Source organism: Anas acuta, chromosome 2, assembly GCF_963932015.1.
Source record: "Anas acuta chromosome 2, bAnaAcu1.1, whole genome shotgun sequence".
Classification (NCBI taxonomy): Eukaryota; Metazoa; Chordata; class Aves; order Anseriformes; family Anatidae; genus Anas; species Anas acuta.
The window spans coordinates 21,281,523-21,303,857 of NC_088980.1; the positions used below are offsets into that span (position 1 = coordinate 21,281,523).

Here is a 22,335-nt window from a genome sequence, read left to right on the forward strand (position 1 = left end):
CTCAGATGGGAGCACCTCCCTTCCCTTTCCTTCAAATGGCCCCCAAGGTGCTTGGGAGCAACCATATTGGTACTCAGCATCTTGGCTGTGGCTTCTTGCTGCATCCATATGACTAACAAATAGTCCTAGTGATGGTCCCAGTGCTTTGCCTGTTGGTAACATTCAGCAGCATGCAGCTGAAGTGATATTCTAAGTGTTGCCAAGTGTTTTTATACTCTAGTTTATTTTTGTTTCCTGTTTAATATTGTGACACTTCTGAGAGACAGCCTTTGGCAATCAGTACCTAACACGATCAGCGTAGACAAAAGTTGGCTCTATTGAGCTAAATTGAGCACAGCCATCACATATGCACGAGAGGCTGCAAGGCAAGGCCAGGCCCAGCCCATGGGAAGGAAAGTACTGGGAAACTGGGCATTGTACATGTGGGAGAGGAGACACCTACATCCAGGGAAGCAGTGCTGTATGTCACTAAGGATCTACCAGCACCATGTAAAGCTGAGAGGACTCTTTGAAAATTATACTAATAAAAATTGTATTTTTTTTTCTACAACAGTAACAGTCAGGAGGAATGCAATGTTAAACCCTTTGGAAAAGTCAAAATATTTTAATTCACATTATTGAATGTATTACTGTTAACAATCATATCAGCAGACAGCAAAAATAAATAAAATAATAATAATTAAAAAAAAAAGAAGTCTACTTCTGAGCTTGAGAGAAAGAGAAAGAGAGAGAGGTATGGGGTATGAAATGTTTTCCATTGAAGAAAATGAAATTGGCAAAGTTTTATATGCCAAAGTTATCTGAGACAAGTATATGAAGCCCAAGCCCCGTTTTTATGCTGAAGAGGATACAGCTATAAGGAACAATAAAACAAGTGGAATAAAGTTTATCGGACAAAAGGATTTCTTGATTTCAACACAGTTGGGCTCTTCTTATTTTTTGAGTTCTTTGCAAATTCAGAAAGTAATAGAAATCCGGTTCTAAATAATAATCATATTTTATATAACTTTTTATTCTCAGCAGTTCACATTTATTTTTTTTTCAGTATGTTAGTTTCTTCTTGACAATTTATTCACACTGGTGTTTTTGCTAAGATGCTTAGGAGTAACATCTTGACTTTTACAAAAGTACAACATAAATCAGTAATTCTTATTTTGTAATGATACATGATAAAATAATCTGCTATCACAAAAAGAGACAGAGGGCTTGATTTAAAATCACAGGTGTCTTCACTGAAGAGTTTCAACAGATATAGTTTCAGCATGTAACTTGCTCCTATAAATTAGTAGGTGCCACAGAACCAATCTCACCAATTCCTTAATGACTAAACCCACAATTTTAGAAGTGTTTCATTGGCTGTATCTCTTGATAGTTGTTTTTGCCTTTTTTTTCTTGTAGAAGTAGATTGCCATGCCAGCTCCAAGAAGAGTGAGAATAGCCAAGACAAGGAGAAGCCAAATAGAGAGATGAACAGGTGGATGAGTCTCTTCATTCCTTTCCTTGTCTGAAATGAATGCATATTACTGTGAGACACACTCTTTTTATTATTATTATTATTATTATTTATTTACTATTATTATTATTAAATGTACAACATGAAAAACAAGGAGCTCTTCTCTCCTGTCTGAACTTGGAGTCAGTTCAGAGTATGTCTGAGCCCTGAGTTGTTGCTGATCAGTAGCCTGATCACTTTTGCTAATGCTAATATGGTCTCAGTGGATCTGGACTACAGTGATACATGGAAGTATCATTTTTACAGCATCTTCCAGTGCCTTAATGAGGGAATGGGGGAAAAACTCAAGACCTTTGTTCCATAAAGAGCAGATCTTGAGAGCCACAATTTTAACAGTCATGATTTAGGTCATGCGTTAGGTCACACTTTATATATGGCTAAGGGGTGCTAATTATTCGGAAGTCAATTTTACAATATTTTTCTGTCTGATTATTTACAATAATACCTATGGAATCAATTTGCATATACACCTATACAGGTTTTTACAGCCAAGTTAAAGCTCTCTGTTCTCAGTGTTAGTCACTAGTTGGATCACTGCTGAGCTTGTCAGCTCAGGGTTAGCCCTCTGGCAATCCAGTCACCCAAGAACTCATGTGTATGTGGGATTATCCTGAGAGATTTATAACCATGAATCTCAGTAACTGTCAGCAAAGCTTGTTCTCTAAAAAGAGATGATTGAGAAAAACTCATTTTAAGGTTTTTGTTTGTTTGTTTTCTTATTTAAGTTTTCTCTAATTTTCTTATGAAAGCTCTTACCTTTCTCATATAGAGGACTTCCACTTGGCTCAACTTCAATGAATATCAGAGAGAAACAATATAACACTTCATTAGAATTCATAAGTTTGACTGTTTCACTAAAATTGTACAGGAACAACAACAACAACAAAAACCTGAAGTATCACCATTGTGTTAATGTCATATATGTCTATTATAAAAGACATCATAATTTAAGCAAAAAATAAGTTGCTAAGGTTTTACCTTCCTATGTAACATTAGTAAATTCATTAAAATCTTTATTTTGTTTTAATATTTAATAACACTTAAATATTGACTTTTTTTCTATGTTCATTCAAAAATCATTTCATATTTTTCTTCTAATATTAGTTTTAATTTACTAAGAACATGATGTACAACACTGGGGATTAATTTCGCATAGTATATTCTAGGAAGCTCCTCATGTTCGGTGGGATGCCACTGTTACAATGAAGTCTGAGATTCTTAAATATCTTCCCTAGAAAATACCTTGTGAACCAAGGCTTTAGTCATCCAATGTGGCTATACGAAAGAGAGGAACAGAGAGAAATAAAAAAAAATAAAAAATCTTTTGTTGTTATTGTTGTTGTTTAAGAAAGAGGTGTAAAAAAAATATACTAAATTTAGAAAAGAGGAAAAATAAAACATACCAGATGTTCTTAGTCAGCAAGAAAAATTACTCTGAAAGAAGACTTCCTAAATTATCAAGAAAGTGTTTCTCCTCAGGGTTCCTTTGCATTACAGTTTGGACAAGTTCACTACTGAGGGACAAGTTATTAAAGCAAAACGTAAAAGAAAACAACAACAAAAAAAAAGCAGAGTTGAACTTAAAATAAATGGATACAAAGAAACAGTAACTCCCTACTTAGGCAGGGAATAGCTATATATGTATATTAGAATATCTTATGATTCCATGGATCAGATTTTAGTGCTTTCTAACTGTTTTAATTAGATAAGATATGTGGTTAGCTTTTATTTGCTGATAATATTTATTTTATATTTTTTCACAGAAACTAAGACGTTAACTGCTGATATTAATTCTTTTGGTTATTTGCATACAGAGAAAGAATATTAAGAATAAGAATAATCTTAATTGAGTTTACTGCCAAGGACAGGGTTATTTAAAGATGAAAATTAAAAGTGCATTGAGGATAACTGCTTCATGGTTGTATTTTTAATCTCTCTCTCTTTTTTTTTTTTTTTTTTTTTTATTAAGCATTCTGCACGATTCACTATCGACTGGCACAAGACTCCCCACTGTATTACATGCCAGGCCTAGGACATGCCTAGGACAGAACAAAAAAACAAAATTTGTAAAATTAAACCTGGTCTCACAGGTACTACAAAAGAAAGTACACAGTTTTAAAGACAGCAACAACCATTTTTAGATTGATTTTAAGACAGCAACAACCATTTAAGATTGATTTTAGCACCTAAATTAAAAGAGCATGATAGTGCTTTTTTTAAGACAATTGTATTTTTGTATCTCCACTTGGGAATACAAGAGGAAAAAAAAAGAAAAAAAAAAAAAAGAAAAAACGAAAGAAAAAGCAATTTGCTTTTTTTTTTTTTTTTTTTTCACCTTCAAAACTTTGGTCTGGCATATCAACTATTGGCCCAAATTTTCCATAAATACTGATTTGACAGGTTCTGTAGTGACTTTCTTGAAATCTTCTTTTTAACAGGAAAGTTTGCTTCATATTGCAACACAACCAGCTGTTATTTTTGTATTCCTGAGGCATTTTGAAGTTGTTGAATCAGGTCCAATGTTACACTGGTTTTTGATGTTGGGCAGTAATGTAATTAGTGTACAACAAGCTTGAAAAAGAAGCTTGAATATTCAGACAAAATCTTCCTTGCAAGATTATAACAATTATGACAATACTTAGTTCCTGGAAAAGTTATAAATTTGGACAAGTGTTTGACAGATGCCATACTAATATCTGTGTTAGGTATTCAAAAGTCTTCTAAAAGTCTCATTCTCAATCTAGAGTGTATACAGCATGTTACCATATTCCCATGTGAGAGCAGACATTACTGCAAACACAGGCAATTACAAATATCTGAAAAAGTGGGATATGCCAAACCAAACCATCAGAAATTATTTACAGACTTGTTGTAGAGGAGTACAATTGCTACTAGTAAACAGATCTGCTCTATTCCCAAAGATTTACCTTTGTTTTTTTTGCAGATAAATCCCTTTTCAGAAGAGCAATCAGTGTTGGCCCAGTAACCAAATGGTGCAGTCATTTCCACACAATTGTGCTCCACACTGGTCTCTTTCTCCTCCCAGTTAACGAAGTCCACTGCAGAATTGTCTAGCCACAACCACTGGTCTAAAGAGCAACATATAGAGCAATAAATTTTTGAAAAACTTCCATGAGATATGTAACTTCTCAGCAAATTACTTGAAAAAATTAGTGAATCCATTTTTTCATTAGAAGACCACATCATTTTTCTTGCTAGAAGATTCTTGAAGTAAGGTGGCTCAGGAAATGCTACACCAAAACAGTAGAAAATTATTATAGGTATAATAGTATTTCATTAATTGGCACCCAAAATAGCTATAGACAGAATGAGAAATTCCAGAGTACAACAGCCTTCATTAAAGTTGCAACTGAAAAACTTTTTTAAACATTTGAGTTCTGGAAATTGCTAAAGTTGTCCATATTACAAAAATAGTGCCACAGCATGGAATATTAGAAATGAGACTCTGCTAGAATTTGAGTGCCATTCATTGCGAGTTTTTTCACATTTGTGAAAAAAAGCCTTATAAAAAGGCAGTGGATTATTGTAGGAGAGATAATTCATTAATTATTTTCACAGTTAATTCATTTAATAAAATATTACTTAATAGCAAAATAAGTCTTTTGATTGTATGCTGCATGCTTCTGTATGCTTCTTCTAGAAATCTGCTTTACATTTACTATGTAATTATCTTCCAGATAGAATTGGCTGCAGGATATTTTTTGTTATTGGTCAGGTTATCCATACCTGCAATATCACTTAACTAAATGGAGTAATCCCTTCATTCAGTTTCATCTGGCTATCAATAAATCTCCAGAAACACCATAAATCTTTACTTTATGCCCTGAACAGTTCATATATATTGAAGAAGGGCTGTGACATATGCACATGGAGCACCCTGCATTAGAGTGATACTGACTAGATAAGCAATTTTCCAGCACTGCCTTCATGTAGGAAATTATGAACAGACAGGCTCTGTTTGGTGCTTTTCCACAGTCATGCTGTAAATTGTTGGATCCAGGATCTATTCTTCACTCAGAGGGTCATGAGGCACAGGAACAAGTTGCCCAGAGAGGCTGTGGATGCCCCACCCCTGGAGGTGTTCAAGGCCAGGTTAGATAAGGGCCTGAGCAACCTGATCTAGTGGGTGCCTATGGCAGGGGGTTGGAACTGGGTGATCCTTGAAGTCCCTTCCAACCCAAGCCATTCTGTGACTCTGTGATCTATGTAGATTGACAGTTGACCAGCTTCTGGCCACTACTAGAAACAGATTGTAGATCAACATAATGCACATAAGATATTTCTAGAGAGAAGGAGAGGTAAAGAGGTGGGGAGAAATTTGTATAGCTATTTATACAGATGGTGACCAAATTTATAAGAGAACATTTGAATCATCCAAGTTTTGATAGCTATTGCACTTTTTTTTATTTTTCTCACTTAGGAAGAAGCCAGGTCCTTTCCAAAGACAGGTCAAGTCACCATGTCAAGCAACACTGTTTTTAGAGGAAAGTATACTCAAACAGTTACAATGCCAGTAGGGTCTCACCTTTCTTTGTGGAGACAGTAACAGGTCACAATGATTATCGTGACCATTTTGCACTTTTTGACTATTGGGTTGATTTTAGCTCACATCCTGGGTCTGAGCTTTTTCTAGCATTTCCAGGGTGGCAGCGAGCAACATGATCTGGAAGTCAGCCAGATAATTCAGCCTAATTAATTACAATATGTAAGGAATGGTCCACCAATTCGTGTCAACAGAGGGTTTGAAGGGTAAACCTTGAGTCTCTGATATCCGGGGATAAGAGAACAAAGGGGTTTCAGAATAACTGCTAACTATTGTAACTATTGCATGGGACGCTGGGCAGATCTCTGATATCCAAGTCTCTGATAGCCAAGAGACTAAGGAGAAAGGGGAAGCTGAAGGACGACTGAAGGACAAAGCCTGGGAGGAAGACTACGAGCCTTCAGCACAAACAAACCCCAGTGGGACCAGCGGAGACTGATACGCATGTGCCAGTGGGAGGGTTTGGATTCTGGGAACTAATTATAATAAACCTGCCTTTTCTAGAAGTAGTAATGAATATATATTAGCCTAGGAGCATAAAAACAGCCGCCTGATGTAACGGGCATGCGTGTTGGAGGAGCCCAGACTCCCCATGCACACAGCTCTGTTTACTTGCCTTTTATTGATTTGCCCCATGAATAAACGTTATGAAGCTAAATTGACTTGGAATTTATAACACAATATATACATTTTTTTCACAATGGGAAGGCTGAGGTCAAAAACCCAGAAGAGACATCCTGAGTAAGGCACAACTCAACAAATCTGCTAACTAAAATTTGAAGATTTTGTCAGAGAGGCAGGAAGTTTCTTTTCTTCATGGACGTTCAGGGAGGTTACTTCCTCCCAAAGCATTCAGTGATGTTCACCGGGAGGCAGAAGCATCATCCTATTGTTCACTTCATTTCATTAGTGTAAATTATCTGCCAGCTCAAGTAGTAGGATAAACTTTTTGTACCAAAAAAGGACCATCCTATTGTCATGAATTATATCTTTCTATTTATTGACATTAAGCATTAAAAAAATAAAATTAGATGCTACATTTTTTGTAAAAGTAAAGTTATCCTCATTTTTTTAATGTTAGAAAAGCATTTTTAAATTAAACATTGAAAATAAGACATTACCATCCACATTTCTGTAAAGTCCTATCCAGAAGCCTCCTACTTTGTTTACAAGTGGTTGTATCATATGGATCAGAAAGTCAGATTCATCCATGTTTTCTACTGAAACCAAGGTAGCACCTGAAAGGCATTAACAAGCAAACAACCATAACCTATATGAGCAACTACTAAAATGATCTCCTCTTTTAAGTCTGTAAAAATGGAAACTTTCAAAAGCTTTATGTGTGCTGGCTTCACTCATTTCTTCTCCAAAACTTGGACTCGACAATCCTTCTGGGTCCTTTCCAGCTCAGGAAAGTCTATGATTTTATGATTCTTGTGGAGGAAAGAGCCCTGCAAGTGCTTGGTGGCCATGGTTCCCCACTGCTTCACTCAGGATGGAGCCCCAGAGGCCAGAGACTGACAGGGAGCTGCTGTGCCCCATCTAAATCTGCAGATTTAGGCAAATAAAGTATTTAAATGATCTTTTTAAAACAATCTTTTTACATTTTTGTGTGTTTTGTATGAATTTCTACAAATCTTGTCACTTGATAGAGAAGCCTCTCACCGAACCGAGTGCACTCAAGGGAAGCCAGGGCCCAGCTTGTCACAATTGATGCTTCGATGTAGTAGCAGTGGCCATGGTAAGGGATCCAAGCTTGCAGACCAGCTGATTCGGGGCAGTCTCCAGGCAGCTGAGCAGGGTCAGTAGGAGCTACAACTAAAGATGACATATGGGCTGAAATTGGTATTGTATTATGAGCAACCCACCAAGCAGGACATGTGCATAAGTAGGGTGGGATTTCTCCCACTAAGCATTAACTTCCTAGACCTCTGCTCCTGACTATTCCTTCAGGCCCCCAGCCCAGACACTGGGGAAAGCTAGGCAGTCAGCAGTGCAAAACATCTTACTTCTCCAATCACATTTCTCAGGACAATGAAGCAAAACACATCCTGCAATACCTAAGTGGCTAGTAGTACTGTGAGGAAAAGAAACCCTGAGAAATGTTGACACCCATCCCAAATTTGTATTCTCACATCACAGCAGGCTCTCATAGTCTAATGACTACTGCAGTCCCACATCATACAACTGCCTGCTGTCTGTGTGTGGTCACTATAGGAAGGTGCCATCAGTGGAACATACTTTCACCAAATCAGTGCAACTCCTGTTCACTTCTGTTGGTCTGCAGGTCTTGAACTGCATACAATGACCAAACTTACAGCTAGAAAATTTAACTTGGAAGCTCCCTTGAATCTCAAATATGGAACAGTCTATGTCATGCAACCTTAAATCCCCAAGGAGAGAAAACAACACACTTCTACAAAATCATACAATTTGTGAGTACATTCATTTGCTTACCATCTGATATCTTACAAACTGAGAAGTAGCTTTCATTGCAGGATGCTGTTCTCCAGGTACCATCAAGGTCTAGATAGACACAAGCATTTTTCTCCTTTGGCTCCCCCGCTGCCCACTTAGTGAATTTGGTTTTCCAGTTATCAATCCATTTATAATAGCTCCCAGTCTGAAAACAGTTAAGTTTTGGTAATTTTGGTAAGTTTTGGTAACATTGTGTTTTGGTTTGGTTCATTTTTTCCACATAAAAATTTCTGACACATGACATTCCATGTTTATTGGAGTTTTCCAAGGAAAAAAAAGGTGTGGGGGGGGGAAGTCCTTTAAAGCCCTTTGTTGCCCTGTTTTTTTTAAAACACTGTTCACTGTACTAAGCAATGTCACTGAATGCTGTAGTTACAAGTTACATGCAGTCTACATATGAATAGTGTTCAACAGTGCATTACATTTTGGAAGGTTTTTTGGAAGTAACACAAACTTCTAAAACACAACAAGAAAATCAGATAAGTTCATCTTAAGTCATGTATCAAATCTCATCCCAAGAGAAACAATTAAAAATAACTCACCCTCTCTAATCTGTTTTGTTTAAATTTAGTCTGTGAGCAATTTGATGAGTAAAGATTATTTGACAGTAAACAGTCAAAATCAGACATAAAATCATTACACACACAGTGAAACCATTAGCATGGTGATTGTTTCAGCACTTTTACAAACTGGGCATACAGCAGGACTATAAGAAGCAGGAGAGCTCACCAAGCACCTGAACTTCCCATCTGTCCAGCACTTACCATGTTGCTGTTAAGACCAATCCATACCGGCTTTCCATATTTCAACATCTGAATCCACAGGAAGGAATGGATGTAGGCGTCTGAAATGCTGGCAAGCTCTGCATGTTTATCTTGACAGTTTTTTCTAGCCTCTTCCCATTGCATTTCAGATGGGATGATTAAATAGCTACTGTCACCATAACGGACAAAGTCAGATGATGGATTTGTTGCTGGTACTTCAAACTGTGTGGTAACTACGGAGAGAAAACTGAACGCATGAATTTAAAACATACCATGGCTATCTAGCATACAAGAAATTAAAACAAAAGAAAAAAGTTGCAAAATAGCAAAAGGCCAAAATATTCATTTAAGCTCATGAGCAATTTGTAAATGAAAAACAAACAAAAAAAATTAAAAACAATTAAATTAAATTAAAAATTAAAAATTTTTGTTAATGTAAAAGCAGATTAAAATCCCATGAAGTAGGCAGTATATTTGCTAGGTGCCTGACTCATAAATTGGATATTTGGTGTCCTACACTTCTATATATTTTGACTAAATCTGGATATCTGAGTAACTGGTACAGAGGTTTTAGGGCTAGTATATAAAGGCATTTACTGGTGTTCTCTATTATCACAACTTGAGACTTTGATATTTGATGTTAATTGACCACCACTCTTTGTTCACCGTAAGTCATTAGCCTGTCTATAAGGTGAATGCTGTCTGAACATTTGAGCCAAGCAGGGTCTATTTCTACCATGTGAATCAGTGATGTGTAAAGAACAGTTGTATGTGGGATTATATGAGATAAAAATGCCTCTCTAAAGCTCTTGAAAATCTTACTTGCTGTGCAGTGAGATGGGTTTCTCACAGACTACATTGAGAGTGAACAAGCTGCAGAAGCTAATTGAAATGAGGCAGCTAGTTTTTACTAATGATGTGGTAAAGGTGAGGTAAAACTGTTTTTTTACCCATACTTTGTCTCTATTCCTATTGCATAGCTGGGCTGACACAATTTGCATGATTACAAATCTATAGCAGGAGAATAAACATTCATTATTTGCTTTGGTGTAAAATGTTTTTCAACAATTAAGACACGGCCAAGAGTCTGTACATTTTAATAGACTCCATATAACATTCATAGACGAAGATTACATGCTCTACTCAGAGATAGACAGGAGTATGCAACTCCATGGTTTACATTGTACTTAAAGAGGATGCCAAAAAGACTTCTGTTTCACTAAGAAATCTGTTTTCAAATATTATTCTCTAGTATTGTTTGTGATTTAGGTACATAATCCTGACTGAGATAGTGGATCCTCTCCAGTAATATCTGCAGCATAAAAAGTACTTTAAAAACAGACTTCTCTTAAGACTGGTGGTGCTAAGAAAACCCGAGAGACTCAGAATGAGGCTCAAATCTAGAAAAAATCATATCGTTTTTCCTTGCATTTCATATTATGCTTGTCTAATTGAGCTACTTATCCTGTTTATGAGACTGGGTTAAACAGAACTCACGTGAATTCATTTGGCATATATAACCTCTCTCATTTTCACAGCTATCATCTCGCCATTTCCCATCTGACTGTATGATGAAAACACAATCAGTCTGAAAGAGAGGACAATGTATGCAATCATTAGAAATGGCAAACAGGATGTGGTGAGGTGCTCCTATATTCCTAATGCAAGCCTGATGACAGAAAAGAGAGGTGAGAAGAGAGGAACTCGTTGAGCACCTTTGTAAATAGTTCACTTTGCCTAAGTTCAAATTGGCTTGACCCGGTATTTTTCAACAGCCCATTTGACCTAGGCTCTCACTGATACCAGTCAAAGTTTGAAAGAACTGTCTACAAAAACAGTCCCACTAGTTTTATTAAGAATCCTTTAATGACTACAGAATTTATTAGGGCACCTGCAATATGTCTTAATGCTGATTTACAATTATGTACAGCTACTTCAAAAAAAAAATAAAAATCCACATATGAAAAAAATAATATATGAACTATTATTGAAAACAATAGTCTGGATTTATCTTAACAGAAGTAGTCTATCTTGCAGAAAGCATGAACTCACTATCAGTTGTTTGCAGTCATTATCAAGATATCATTATCAGGTATTTTGGGGAACAACCAAAATTTCCCTTTACTTCCTTATTCTTAATTTCTTCAAGATTTTCTTCAGATGGCTCTCCTAGTTTCAGGATTGGCCTTGTCCATCTTTCAGCATTTCTGAGCATATCCAAGTTTCTCTGCTATACTGACTTAAACAAGTTTTAATCATAAAAACTCAAAACTCTGACTGATGGCAATTGTCACAAGCTTTCCATGACCAGCTTTCCAGTTGCCTACCATTTCTGCAGAAACTATGCATGTCCTTCCTTTGGGAAGGAGATTTAATTTCAGCAGAATGATTTCCCTTTTGTTGAAAATGTCCTTTTTTACCATTAGAAATTAATGAAACTATGTGGGATCATATTATTCAGAAATGGGACACATAGGTAGACAAATGTTTCAACAATAACCTTAATTTTGGTTTATTGTAACTTTTCTCTGCTTGGTGCTGCAACTTTAATGTCAGTGGTAATGTGGTTTGTGCAGGAACTGGTTTAAAATATTCCTCCCTGGGCTTGTTTTACAGAATCGGTATTTTACAGTATAAAAATGATGAAAAGCACAACGCCCTTCTTCAGAATCTCTGCCAAATATTCTTGGTATATTTGGAACGGATATCAGGTACTTTGCTATCCCAATCCCATGCAAAAAGTCCTGTTTCAGCATCTTGTTATTGATGCTGTAGCTTCCCCTTAAGAAAAATTATCTGGCTGTCTAAGATATACAGGTTACTTAAATTTTCTGTACCTCTACAGTGTTGTCTGTCAACCACTCAAAGTCGTAAAAGTTGAAGTAGGCTTGTGCCTTTTCTGGTGCACCGCTAACCCAATTGGTATAGGAAACAGTGCTCCCATCTGTCCAAAGAAATGTGGACTCTCTGTTGATATCATTCATCCCAATCCAAACATTAGTTGTAGCATCCTTTAAATGATAGTGGAGGAAAGCTAGAGGGAAGCAAAGAACTCATTAAGGAAAGCTCATCATGACTCACCCAAAGCATGAAAAGATGTGGACAAATATGAAATGGGAGCCATATTAAAAGCATAACATTTCCCAATATAGAACCCATCTACTTTTAACTAACTTTTAGAAAAGCATCTTCAGGAATTTACACTAAATAAGCATTAAGGTTGGAAAAAATAGCCAAAAAAAGAAAAAAGAAAAAAAAAAAAGACACTGGAGTAAATTAGAAAATGTGCTATTGCTTACTATATATGTACATGTAGCATTTCAGAAAATCATATTGCCAGTTTTCCAGTGAGAGCAAGAGAGACAGACAGAGAATACAGATGTCAGGTTGAGAGATTTGTGCAACCACACTCAAAACAGACTAGAAGTTTCATGAAAACTGAGCAACTGAAAGAACTAGAAACACACATTATTTCTTACATGTAATAATTTATCTACTGTTTCACACTTCAGAATTAAAACCAAGTATAAACTCACCTAGCTAATAAGACATTTTCAGCAATTAATTTGCTTATGTATTTTGGAAAGTATAGTATTTTCCTTAGTAGGAGATGAATATTTTTCTTTGAGAGGTAACATGTTTCAGTAAAGCTTGTATATGTACCTTGCACTTGCTCATTTGGTACTGTAGCCAGGTTTCCTCCCAGATTAATACAAATATCTCGTGCATCATGCCACACAAGTTTTCTTGTTATATTGGAAGCAAAAATTTTGAAACACTGGGAAAAATTAAAAAAATAAAATAAAAAAAAAGCAAGCAATTTACTCAAACAAACATGGAAACTGTTATTTATGAATAGTATCAAGCAGTTATAGGACACTATTTCTCCAGAAGAAGAAATCAGGGCTAAAATAAATGACAGATTTCAAGAGTGCTAAATTAATGGTGTGCAAGATCTTTGCACAAAATACATACATCTTTTGAAGTAGATATTTGGCCCCTCTTTGCACATAAGGTGCAACCCAGGAATTGAGTATCATCTAAATTTATCATAATGACATCAGGTCTATAAATCTGCTTCACATTTTCTTCTGCCTGCTTTTTAGAGTAACAGAAGGATCATTTAAGTTCAAGAAAATGTGTCTTTGGGTAACACAGCTGCAGAAAACGATCTCCACTGCTCCTTGTCCTGCTTCTAATGACTGTGATTATAACTGCTCATCCTGCCATACTGTGTGAAATATCATTGACATGTTGACCTAACACTCTGAGGATGCAAGTGCAGTGCAGAGTGTGTACAGCAGATAAAACAGCCCTTGGCAAATGGAGTTTCACCTCCAGTTGGTACAAATTATTATGTTACAGCAATGAGGACTTCCAGACTAGGACTGTATGTGAAATCGCTTTCAAAACAATTGTAGTTTGACATCATGTTTCTGAACTCAGAGCTTTGGGAGCTCCTATACAAGCCAACAGGATTGTTCAAATGCATTCTTTCTAAATCACTTCACCTGAAGAGTTTTTTGGTGGTGGTGGTATGTTTTGTGTGTGTTTGTTGTTTGTTTGGTTTTTTTTTGAGATGAACCACTATAAACTTCAGTTCCTAACATAAATACATAACACAGGAGAGAAGTATTATTAAACAGTAACAATGTATTTTGAGCTTGCACAGGCTATATTCTCTAAAAGTTATTCAGCATATACCTATTTTTACTGTATCCCTCTGCGAAGTTAGATGTTTAGTTACTTCCAGAAAAGTCCAGCTATCAACCCAACATGTACTGACTGGGTAACTGCACTGCAGATTTATTTCATAACCATAAAAACATATTTTTGCAGTTCTTTTTTTCAGTCCCACTGTCATACATAATTCACTAAAGGTGCTTGTTGACATACCTTGTTGTTAAAGAGAAGCCAACTTTCTGGACATCCTCCAGGAGGCAATGGAGAAGCAAACGTTGAATTAATAGAGCTATTATGTTTTTCACATACAAATTTATTGGAGGAACCACAGTTTACATCGTTCCACAAACCTAAAAATAGTTAGATTGAGTAAACAAGTCAAGATGTTATAACATTTGTAACAATAATATATAATTCCCTGTTTTGAGTAAGAAAGAGGGTAATCGCTGTTTCTCAGACCATCGAAGTGATTAAAAGACATGCATGCTATATTTATGCAATCAGCTATTGTTTACAAACAGAAGGTCTTCATAGACCATAAGGATGAGCAAAGAGCTGGAGCATCTCTCCTATGAAGATGGGTTGTTCAGCCTGGAGAAGACAAGGCTCTGGGGAGACCTTATAGGAGCCTTCCAGTACCTAAAAGGAGTCTACAGGAAAGCTTGGGAGGGACTCTTTGTCATGGGGTGTGGTTATAAGACAAAGACTAATGGTTTTAAACTAAAAGATGGTGCATTTAGATTAGATATGAGGAAGAAAATGAGGGTGGTGAGGAACAGGTTGCCTAGAGGAGCTGTGGATACCCCATCACTGGAAATGCTCAAGGCCAGGCCGGATAGGGCTTTGGGCAACCTGGTCTGGTGGGAGATGTCCTTGTCTATGCCAGGGGGTTGGAACTGGGTGATCTTTAAGGTCTCTCCCAACCCAAACCATTCTATGATTTTATGATTCTATGACTTTTGCTGCTCAACACTATTAGTTTGTGGGCTACTGACTAGCAATTGCAAAAATGAATAAATAAATAACATAAAGGGCTGCAAAGAAAGGGCAAGTGACTCAGAAGAGATGCTCTATCATCAGTTAACTCCATTCCACCCTCCCTACCCCCACCCACACCAAGACAACTGAGTAGGAGAATTACAGAAGACAGAGGATGAGGAAAAAAAAATCTGATGAATATTCTTTTATCAGAACACAATCTGCTGCATTTTATATCTCAGGTTTCAGCTTGATCTGAGAGCAAAGTAACCACTGCAGATCTGACTGAGCCAGTTGAAGTTCTCATAGTAGCACAGCTGTAGCACTTTGTGCTTAATTTGAATGCCTGACCCTGCTGCTCTTCCAGGGCTCTCCACAGTGTCTTTACCTGTTCATGATTGGTTCAAGCCATGACATCATTACATTGCAGGCAACAGTGGTAATACACCAGAAAACAAATTTGAAAGAAAACAGATAAAAAAAGGATGAAACAGGAAATTCTGGATCAATCTGAGAGCACATTATACTGTTTGAGTGTATTATAAAATATTTGATATTTTTTACTCATTGGTTTTACTTTCAATTCCCTTTCTTCTATAGCTGAATCATAAATATTTTCTCAAGTTCATAGGAGTAAAGATAGGCTCTGATCATCTATTAGGTTTTTACTTAGGGAAGTAGTAAAAGGCCCTATAATGTGTAATGTCAATCTTATAAATGTTAACAGATGCCCACATTAAATTACATGTGGTTCTAAAGTCTCCCCCTTCTAAAGACATCGACTCTTCCATGACTGGAGTTTATGCCTGTTACCATATCTTGTTAGGTCGTCCCTCTTCAGAAATTCCCGAAAACAGCTGTAAAAGACTGTATCGCAGCTAAAGGCAGAAGTTTGACACCATCAGTTATAATCCAAACAAAGAGAAGTAAAATCTAATAGTTTAGACTTGTTACTTACCTGGCTTTGATGACATTACCACACAATTTTCCTCATTATTTGCAAAGTTGGGTTCATTAGGAGCCCAGGCCACATAGGTTACTGGAGTCCCATCTACCCAGCTTAAAGAAAAGGTACAAAAATAGTTATTAATTAATACACTTCAGTCACTAGATGAAAATTCTAATGAACATCTTGACATGAAGACAATGTCAAAGAGCATTAATGGGAACTGGCTAAAACTGGAAAGGCTGTTACAGATTTTTTTTCTCCTTACTTGATTATCCAAATTTGAAGTGTAAAATATTGCTGGTTGCAAAACAGAAGAAAACACCAAGAATATTTTCCATTGACAGGCATGAGTGATCAGTCATCATTTAATATCAGAAACCATTATTCAGTTAGCCATAATAAGTAATGGAGAGAATATTAAAAAAATATATTTATCTTAATTGATCACATTTTATCATCTAGATAATATTATGCTCCTCAGTCTAAGTATTCCTGATGTTTCCATAGATGCAATTAAGGACAAAAATATTCTTCTGTAAATTTTACTCTGAAGAGAAATATTTCAATAGGTTAATTAAGTCATGTGTCCAGAAATACATTGTCACCTTTAAGACTACTCTTTCTGAAGTATCAAAATTATTTTTTTTTCTTTAGTCCTGCATGCTTTTTACTTAATAAATTGCTATTGAAGGATATTGCCCTTAAATCTATACAGATGAGATGTTCACTGGACCCAAGCAATAGCCCTTCTCCCCTTATTTGTGTCCTAAATCAGGAAGACACTCAGCCACTCATAACCTCGTGCTTCTCTTTCACTCTTTCCGTGGTTAGTGGTTTACAGACACTCAGTAGTGGAGGAAAAATATAGAAAAGTTCTACTAAAAATTCCTCTAACCCTGCTTCAGGTCAGTTAAAACCACAGTCTGTCACCTCCCATAAGTGTCTTAACTAGCAGATGAGAAGGTAGGCACTGTCTGTATTGTGCTCTTTAGTAACTTTTACTATAATTTTAAGTTTATTTGTTTGTTGACGATTTTTGGAAACACTTGTTAATTTTACTGTAGTGTAAACTTCTGCTAATACATGTATTCCTCCTGAGGTGGGAGTATGCAGAGACTACCCTGAAAACCTCAATCAGAAGCAGCTTTTGAATTCATTATGCAGTCCTTCCTAATTCTGGAGGGTTTCTCTGGAGCTACAGTATAGAGATCGAAAGTAGATGAAGAATGAAGCTCTGAGGAATCAAACATATTTTGTGTGTGCATGCATACATGTATGTGTGTGTGCTTGTAGGCATAAAATCCAGCACAGAAAGACATCTCTCTAGTTTATGGGGCCAATCTTTGAAACAGGCTTGACAAAGCATGAGAGTATGGATGTCAAGCTTTTCTTGACTAAGTATCAACTCAAGAAAAAATGTTGATTTCATTTTTATTTTTGGGAAAAGCTACGCTACTAGGACTTAGACTATTCTAGGATCCTGCTTTGTACTTGTTATGTACATCCTTCAGTCCTTGTAAAACAATACGTTTAGTACCTCCAGCTACATAAAATACTGTTTGTTTCTACATGCTAAGAGCTGCTGTGATGATCTGAACTTACCTAAACTTTTTATCCAGACTCACTTTTAAACCAATGAAGTAATCTCTTGACTCACTCCAGTAACCATCCTAAAACAGAAAGCAACTATTTTTTTTTTTATTAAAAAAAGTCTTTGAAATAAAACAAGCAGAAATGCATATGTTATTAATTACAGAAGTCATCAGCAATAGGCATGTGTTTACAGCTAAACACAGTTGTGTTTACATGCTCAGGGGCAGACGTCAGCTTTTCAGCTGGAGCAGCAGAGACCTGCAGCTCTGAGGACCCTTAGGATGAGGAGAGGGAAGCAGAGTTTGAGGCAAAGACTGGTACATGTCTTTTCTCCTCCCTCTGTGGCTGCAGCACTGTCTAGTGCCAACCTCAATCCTCTCTGAAACCAACTTCTTCCCAAACCCGCACAGTTTACTACCTTATTCTTTCCACTACTCTTCCTTACCACCTCAGCATGCCTGGTGCCAAACAAGAGAGACCAAATTGCACAGAAACAAAGGACATCTGGGGGGAAGGGAGGGGAGAGGGGGGGCAAATTCATCAATTTCAGGTAGAATTCATTAATAAAAATGCTGATGGCTCTATTTCTGAGACAATTCAAATTTTGCAAGCAGGCTGTCAAAAGCATTTCTACTTTTTATTGATTCTTACATTTTGTTTCAGAGCTCTCTGTAGGAACCTCCTCTCACTATTACTACTAACAACAGCCAGGTTTGCAGAATTCATCCTGCAAAACTCTTGGGCTTTTTCCATGGAGACCTGTTCTTTGCTGATGTAGTATAGTTTATCTTCATATATGACCCATCCATCCACAGTGGTTTGATATTCTGGAAGATAAATAAGGTTCTTAAATTCTTCATCAATAAGACATAAAAGTTAATTTTAGAGTAACGATTTTGATAAAAAATAATTAACAAAACAAATAAATGTATGCAAAAACCTACCATATGTGTCAGTTGGTTCAGGTTTTAGCATCACTCCTGCAAAACAAGAGAACAGAAGGCATAATGTGTCCATATAGCACATTTTTATGACTGACTTCAAGGAACCAAGTGAGGACCAGGGCAGAATTCTGTACCCATTTGCCATTGACTAGAAAAGAAGCAGGCTTAATCACACATTTCAGCTACACATTATGAAATATGCATGGTCATCTACTTATAATTTTGTATCATAAACTGTGCTTTGTTCCAGCAGAGTCATAACTTTGCTTGGACCACATACCTGTGAAGAGAAATATAAAGGAAAATCAGTTTTCCAGTCTGTAAGATAAAGTAGATTTATCTGAAATTCTTTAAACTTCAGTTTTGTAGCCCTTTAGTGAAACCCCAGTAGATATATCATAAACTTCCAGAAAGATCTTCTCATCAAGAGGCAGAACGTTTCCACTAGATTTCTTCAACTCTTTCAAATATTCTCTCAGTCCCAAATATTCATAAGCAAAAATAAATATGACTTTGTATACTGACTGCAAGTTGTTTCTGCTTCTGGTTGGAAAAAGAAACACCACTGTTTTGAACCATTCCTTTCCTAGAAAGAGATGTCTACTGAATAATTGTAAAAGAGAGCTTGGAGCACTGCTTACAGACCTGTTTCATCAATTTTCTCTAACGATATTGTTAAAGCTATGGCTAGCTTCAGTGACAACTGCCAAACATACCAACACAACTGTGATCCTGAACACTTTTCTTTCATTAAGTGGATTCAGACAACAAAAAACAGCAGAAAATTTTCTCCTGGAACTGGGGAAGAAAATAAAAAAATAAATAAAAGTGATCTGGCAGAACTAAAACATCTCAGACAAATGTAATATCCCAGACAAATGTTTCAATACTCCAAAGATTTGGTGGATGTCAGACAGGAAACCTGGAATCTCCAATACTGTGCAGCTCCCGACTGTCCTCCATGGCCAGCTGGGCTGCATGGCAAGTGACATGGCATGTCTGACTCTTCAGCCACTTACCCTATGAAAAATGGGGCAGGGTCTCAGCCAGCCCCAGGAGGCTCAGCATCAGAGCTGAAGCGCTGCAGGAAGGCAAGACAAAGCTTTCTGCTTCCGTACATCTCTCATCACCTTGTCTCAACCCATTTAATGGATTTGTGGTAAATCTAGTTATATCTTAAAGCAAAAATACATTTGGTGTACAAATATTAATTTATTTTTCTTAGCTTTACCTGTGTTAGTATAAAAGTAAAAGTGTTGTAAGGACTGTACAACTCCTTACTTCCTACACCACAAGCACACAAACAAAAAGTTCTTAATAAACAAAATGTTTGCAATCTATGTAACCCTCACAAATATATGGGTTATTAATACATCCTAATATACATCAACGAATAAATTCATTTACTCTGATCATCTATCACTGAATAATCCTTTCCTACATAATGCTACATAATTATTTTGGCATGCATTTGGAAGTACAGTTTTCAAAATTTTGTACCTTTCTCCAGCAAATTACATTAGAAAACTTCTACTTTAAAAATTATTTAAGCTTCCTGATTAAAAAGAAGAATGAAAATACCTTTTTTTATTTGACAAAGCCAGTTATGTAGTGCTTCACATTCTGAAAGGATCCACTTCATAGAATATGGCCCACCACTCAGCACACCACAGAACTTGTACCGCCCTGAATTTCTTGAACGATCCTCCAAGACTGTGTACCTAACCTATAGAAGAAAAGGTATTTTCATCTGTTTCAGCAGGTGTACTCTCCATTGGTAAAAAGAAACAAGGGTATTTGAAAGACTCCATCTCTCACTAGGATAAATACAGGAAAAACAATAGGTGCAAGAATTTTTACAGTGTGGAAATGTCACTGACTGGGAGATCAGGCTGTCTTGACATAGAGGGCTTTTTGTCTTGTTTGTTCCTCAAGCTCTGAACACAGACAGAATAAAAACATGCAAATGGACAGTTTCTAATGGCCTCCATCTAGTTCGGAACACAGTCACAGCCCCAACACAGTCATGTTGATCCTATGCAGGCAAGGTAGTTTGCACTTCATCAGCTGTAACCTGGTTCAAAATGATATTGTCCAACAACCTTGTGGTAGCTGTGACCATACTGTGCCTCAATTCAGCATTCACGGCTTCCCTTTACTGAGGGTAATGAGGACAGGAGTGTGGCTTTTAGCAGGGAAGTCTTGTCCTACAAACCTAGTGGAGCTACCTTAAGGAACTGAGATCCAAATGGGAAGGGTGATCCATTTGCTGTAACATGCTTGGGATTTTCAAAAAGGTTTTGTCCAGATCTCTTTAGGAAAAAAAAAAAAAAAAAAAAAAAAGGAAACAAATGTGTAAATGTGTTACAAGATAAGAGGAAAGTTCCTTGCCTGGGTCAAAAATAGGAAATAGGGAGTAGGAGTGCATGGAGGGTAATGAGTGGAATTCTGCAGGAATATTTCACACATTTGTGGATATTTACTTGGGCTAAAGAGATGACTGGATAAATTAATTGAAATATAGAATTAAGAATAAAGTTCTGAGCTCTGGTTCTGAAAGACCCTGAGGCATCACTTTCTGGGCGATACAGGAGAATACTGTGAAATCTGTTTGCTGCATGCTTAGCTCTTAAGATGTTTCTGGCCACTGCCAAAGACAGGATACAAGGTCTGATATGACTAACGTTCTGACATTATGTGTTCATATTTTATTCTTGAAAAAGAAAATATGTTGGAATGCTGTGCAGAAAGCTGCAGATCATAGTGAAATGCACATAATTTCCATGTATTCAGATGTGTTGCTGTGATTTTACTGATGGTTATCAACTTTAACAACCATATAAATGTTTGCAGGATTAGAGTTCTCTTTCAACAGGAGGAGTAAAAACCCAGAAAGCACGTGTACAAACCCCAAGACTTCTTAAGCAAACAAATCTGATGAAAAATTAAAATACTCACTGGAGAGCCATCACTCCAGGCAAATCCTTCATCCGGATTCAAGGAAAATATACCAATCCAAAATGTTTGAAATGAACAGCGACCAACCCTAACACAAATTACAAGACAGAACAGTGTGTAAGCACCAAAACAATCAACATCCAGGAACACATCTTGAAAACTTCTACAGGAGATTCCAAAGTGCACTGAAGTTGTAATAATTATCCTATTAGCTTTCATGAAGGTCATACAGATGTTTATATTCTCCCTGGAAATATCTATTATTTACCTGCTTATTTACTTGCTTTGCTTGCTTTTACTCTTTGGTACAGTTTTTCTGGAATGTACAAGAGCTTACATTCAACAAGTATCCCCAGTTTGACTGTACTAGTGCAACAAATGTAACCAGCAGAGCACCTTGCCAAGAGCTAGCTCTGACATCATGAGCTATGCAAAGACTGTTGTATCAACTCAGAAGTGTAACTAAGGTCATTAAAAACATTAGTAATTGTTGCATACTTTAGACCATGGATGTTTCTTGAACAAAGATAATAGAATCATAGAATCATTTAGGTTGGTAAAGATGTTAAAGATCAGAAAGTCCCTAACTAATCATCAATACCCTAACTATGGTGCTGTAAGAATAGCTCATATTTTAGCCCTGCTACTTGTCATATGAGAAGCCACTGTACACTTGTTCAGTGCCAATGGCTTATTTATCAAAATTATTGGTAGTACTGTTTTTGTGTTCAGTTTTCTTAGGAATGGAAAAGCCTTCACTGATTCAAAGAGGCTGATCCTCTTGAAAATTGTCTCAGCTTTGACTATGTCACAGTGAGACAAAAGTAAATATGTTGGTCATATTTTCTATTCTGCTAAAAATACCAGCCCCCATATTTTTATGTATTCCTGAATGATATCTATTAGCCATG

General features: G+C 36.6%; 1 protein-coding gene across 3 annotated transcripts in view; it reads right to left on the reverse strand.

Moving 5' to 3' along the window:
• Positions 1-880: 880 nt before the first annotated feature.
• Positions 881-22,335, reverse strand: part of LOC137852260 (macrophage mannose receptor 1-like) — a 37,259-nt gene continuing 15,804 nt past the window's right edge. Inside the window, exons 14-30 of one of the 3 annotated variants that reach the window (XM_068673820.1) lie at positions 21,425-21,512; positions 20,048-20,192; positions 18,467-18,502; positions 18,174-18,349; positions 17,532-17,599; positions 15,939-16,039; positions 14,216-14,352; positions 12,983-13,097; positions 12,157-12,353; positions 10,817-10,907; positions 9,320-9,552; positions 8,535-8,700; positions 7,743-7,895; positions 7,199-7,315; positions 4,441-4,602; positions 2,270-2,302; positions 881-1,504 (exon numbers count right to left, since the gene is read on the reverse strand). In XM_068673820.1, the coding sequence (XP_068529921.1) occupies positions 1,350-1,504; positions 2,270-2,302; positions 4,441-4,602; positions 7,199-7,315; positions 7,743-7,895; positions 8,535-8,700; positions 9,320-9,552; positions 10,817-10,907; positions 12,157-12,353; positions 12,983-13,097; positions 14,216-14,352; positions 15,939-16,039; positions 17,532-17,599; positions 18,174-18,349; positions 18,467-18,502; positions 20,048-20,192; positions 21,425-21,512 (2,173 nt within the window). In that variant the 3' untranslated portion in view covers positions 881-1,349. The remainder of the gene's footprint in view (positions 1,505-2,269; positions 2,303-4,440; positions 4,603-7,198; positions 7,316-7,742; positions 7,896-8,534; positions 8,701-9,319; positions 9,553-10,816; positions 10,908-12,156; positions 12,354-12,982; positions 13,098-14,215; positions 14,353-15,938; positions 16,040-17,531; positions 17,600-18,173; positions 18,350-18,466; positions 18,503-20,047; positions 20,193-21,424; positions 21,513-22,335) is intronic. The other 2 variants (XM_068673821.1, XM_068673822.1) reach the window with 2 other exon arrangements.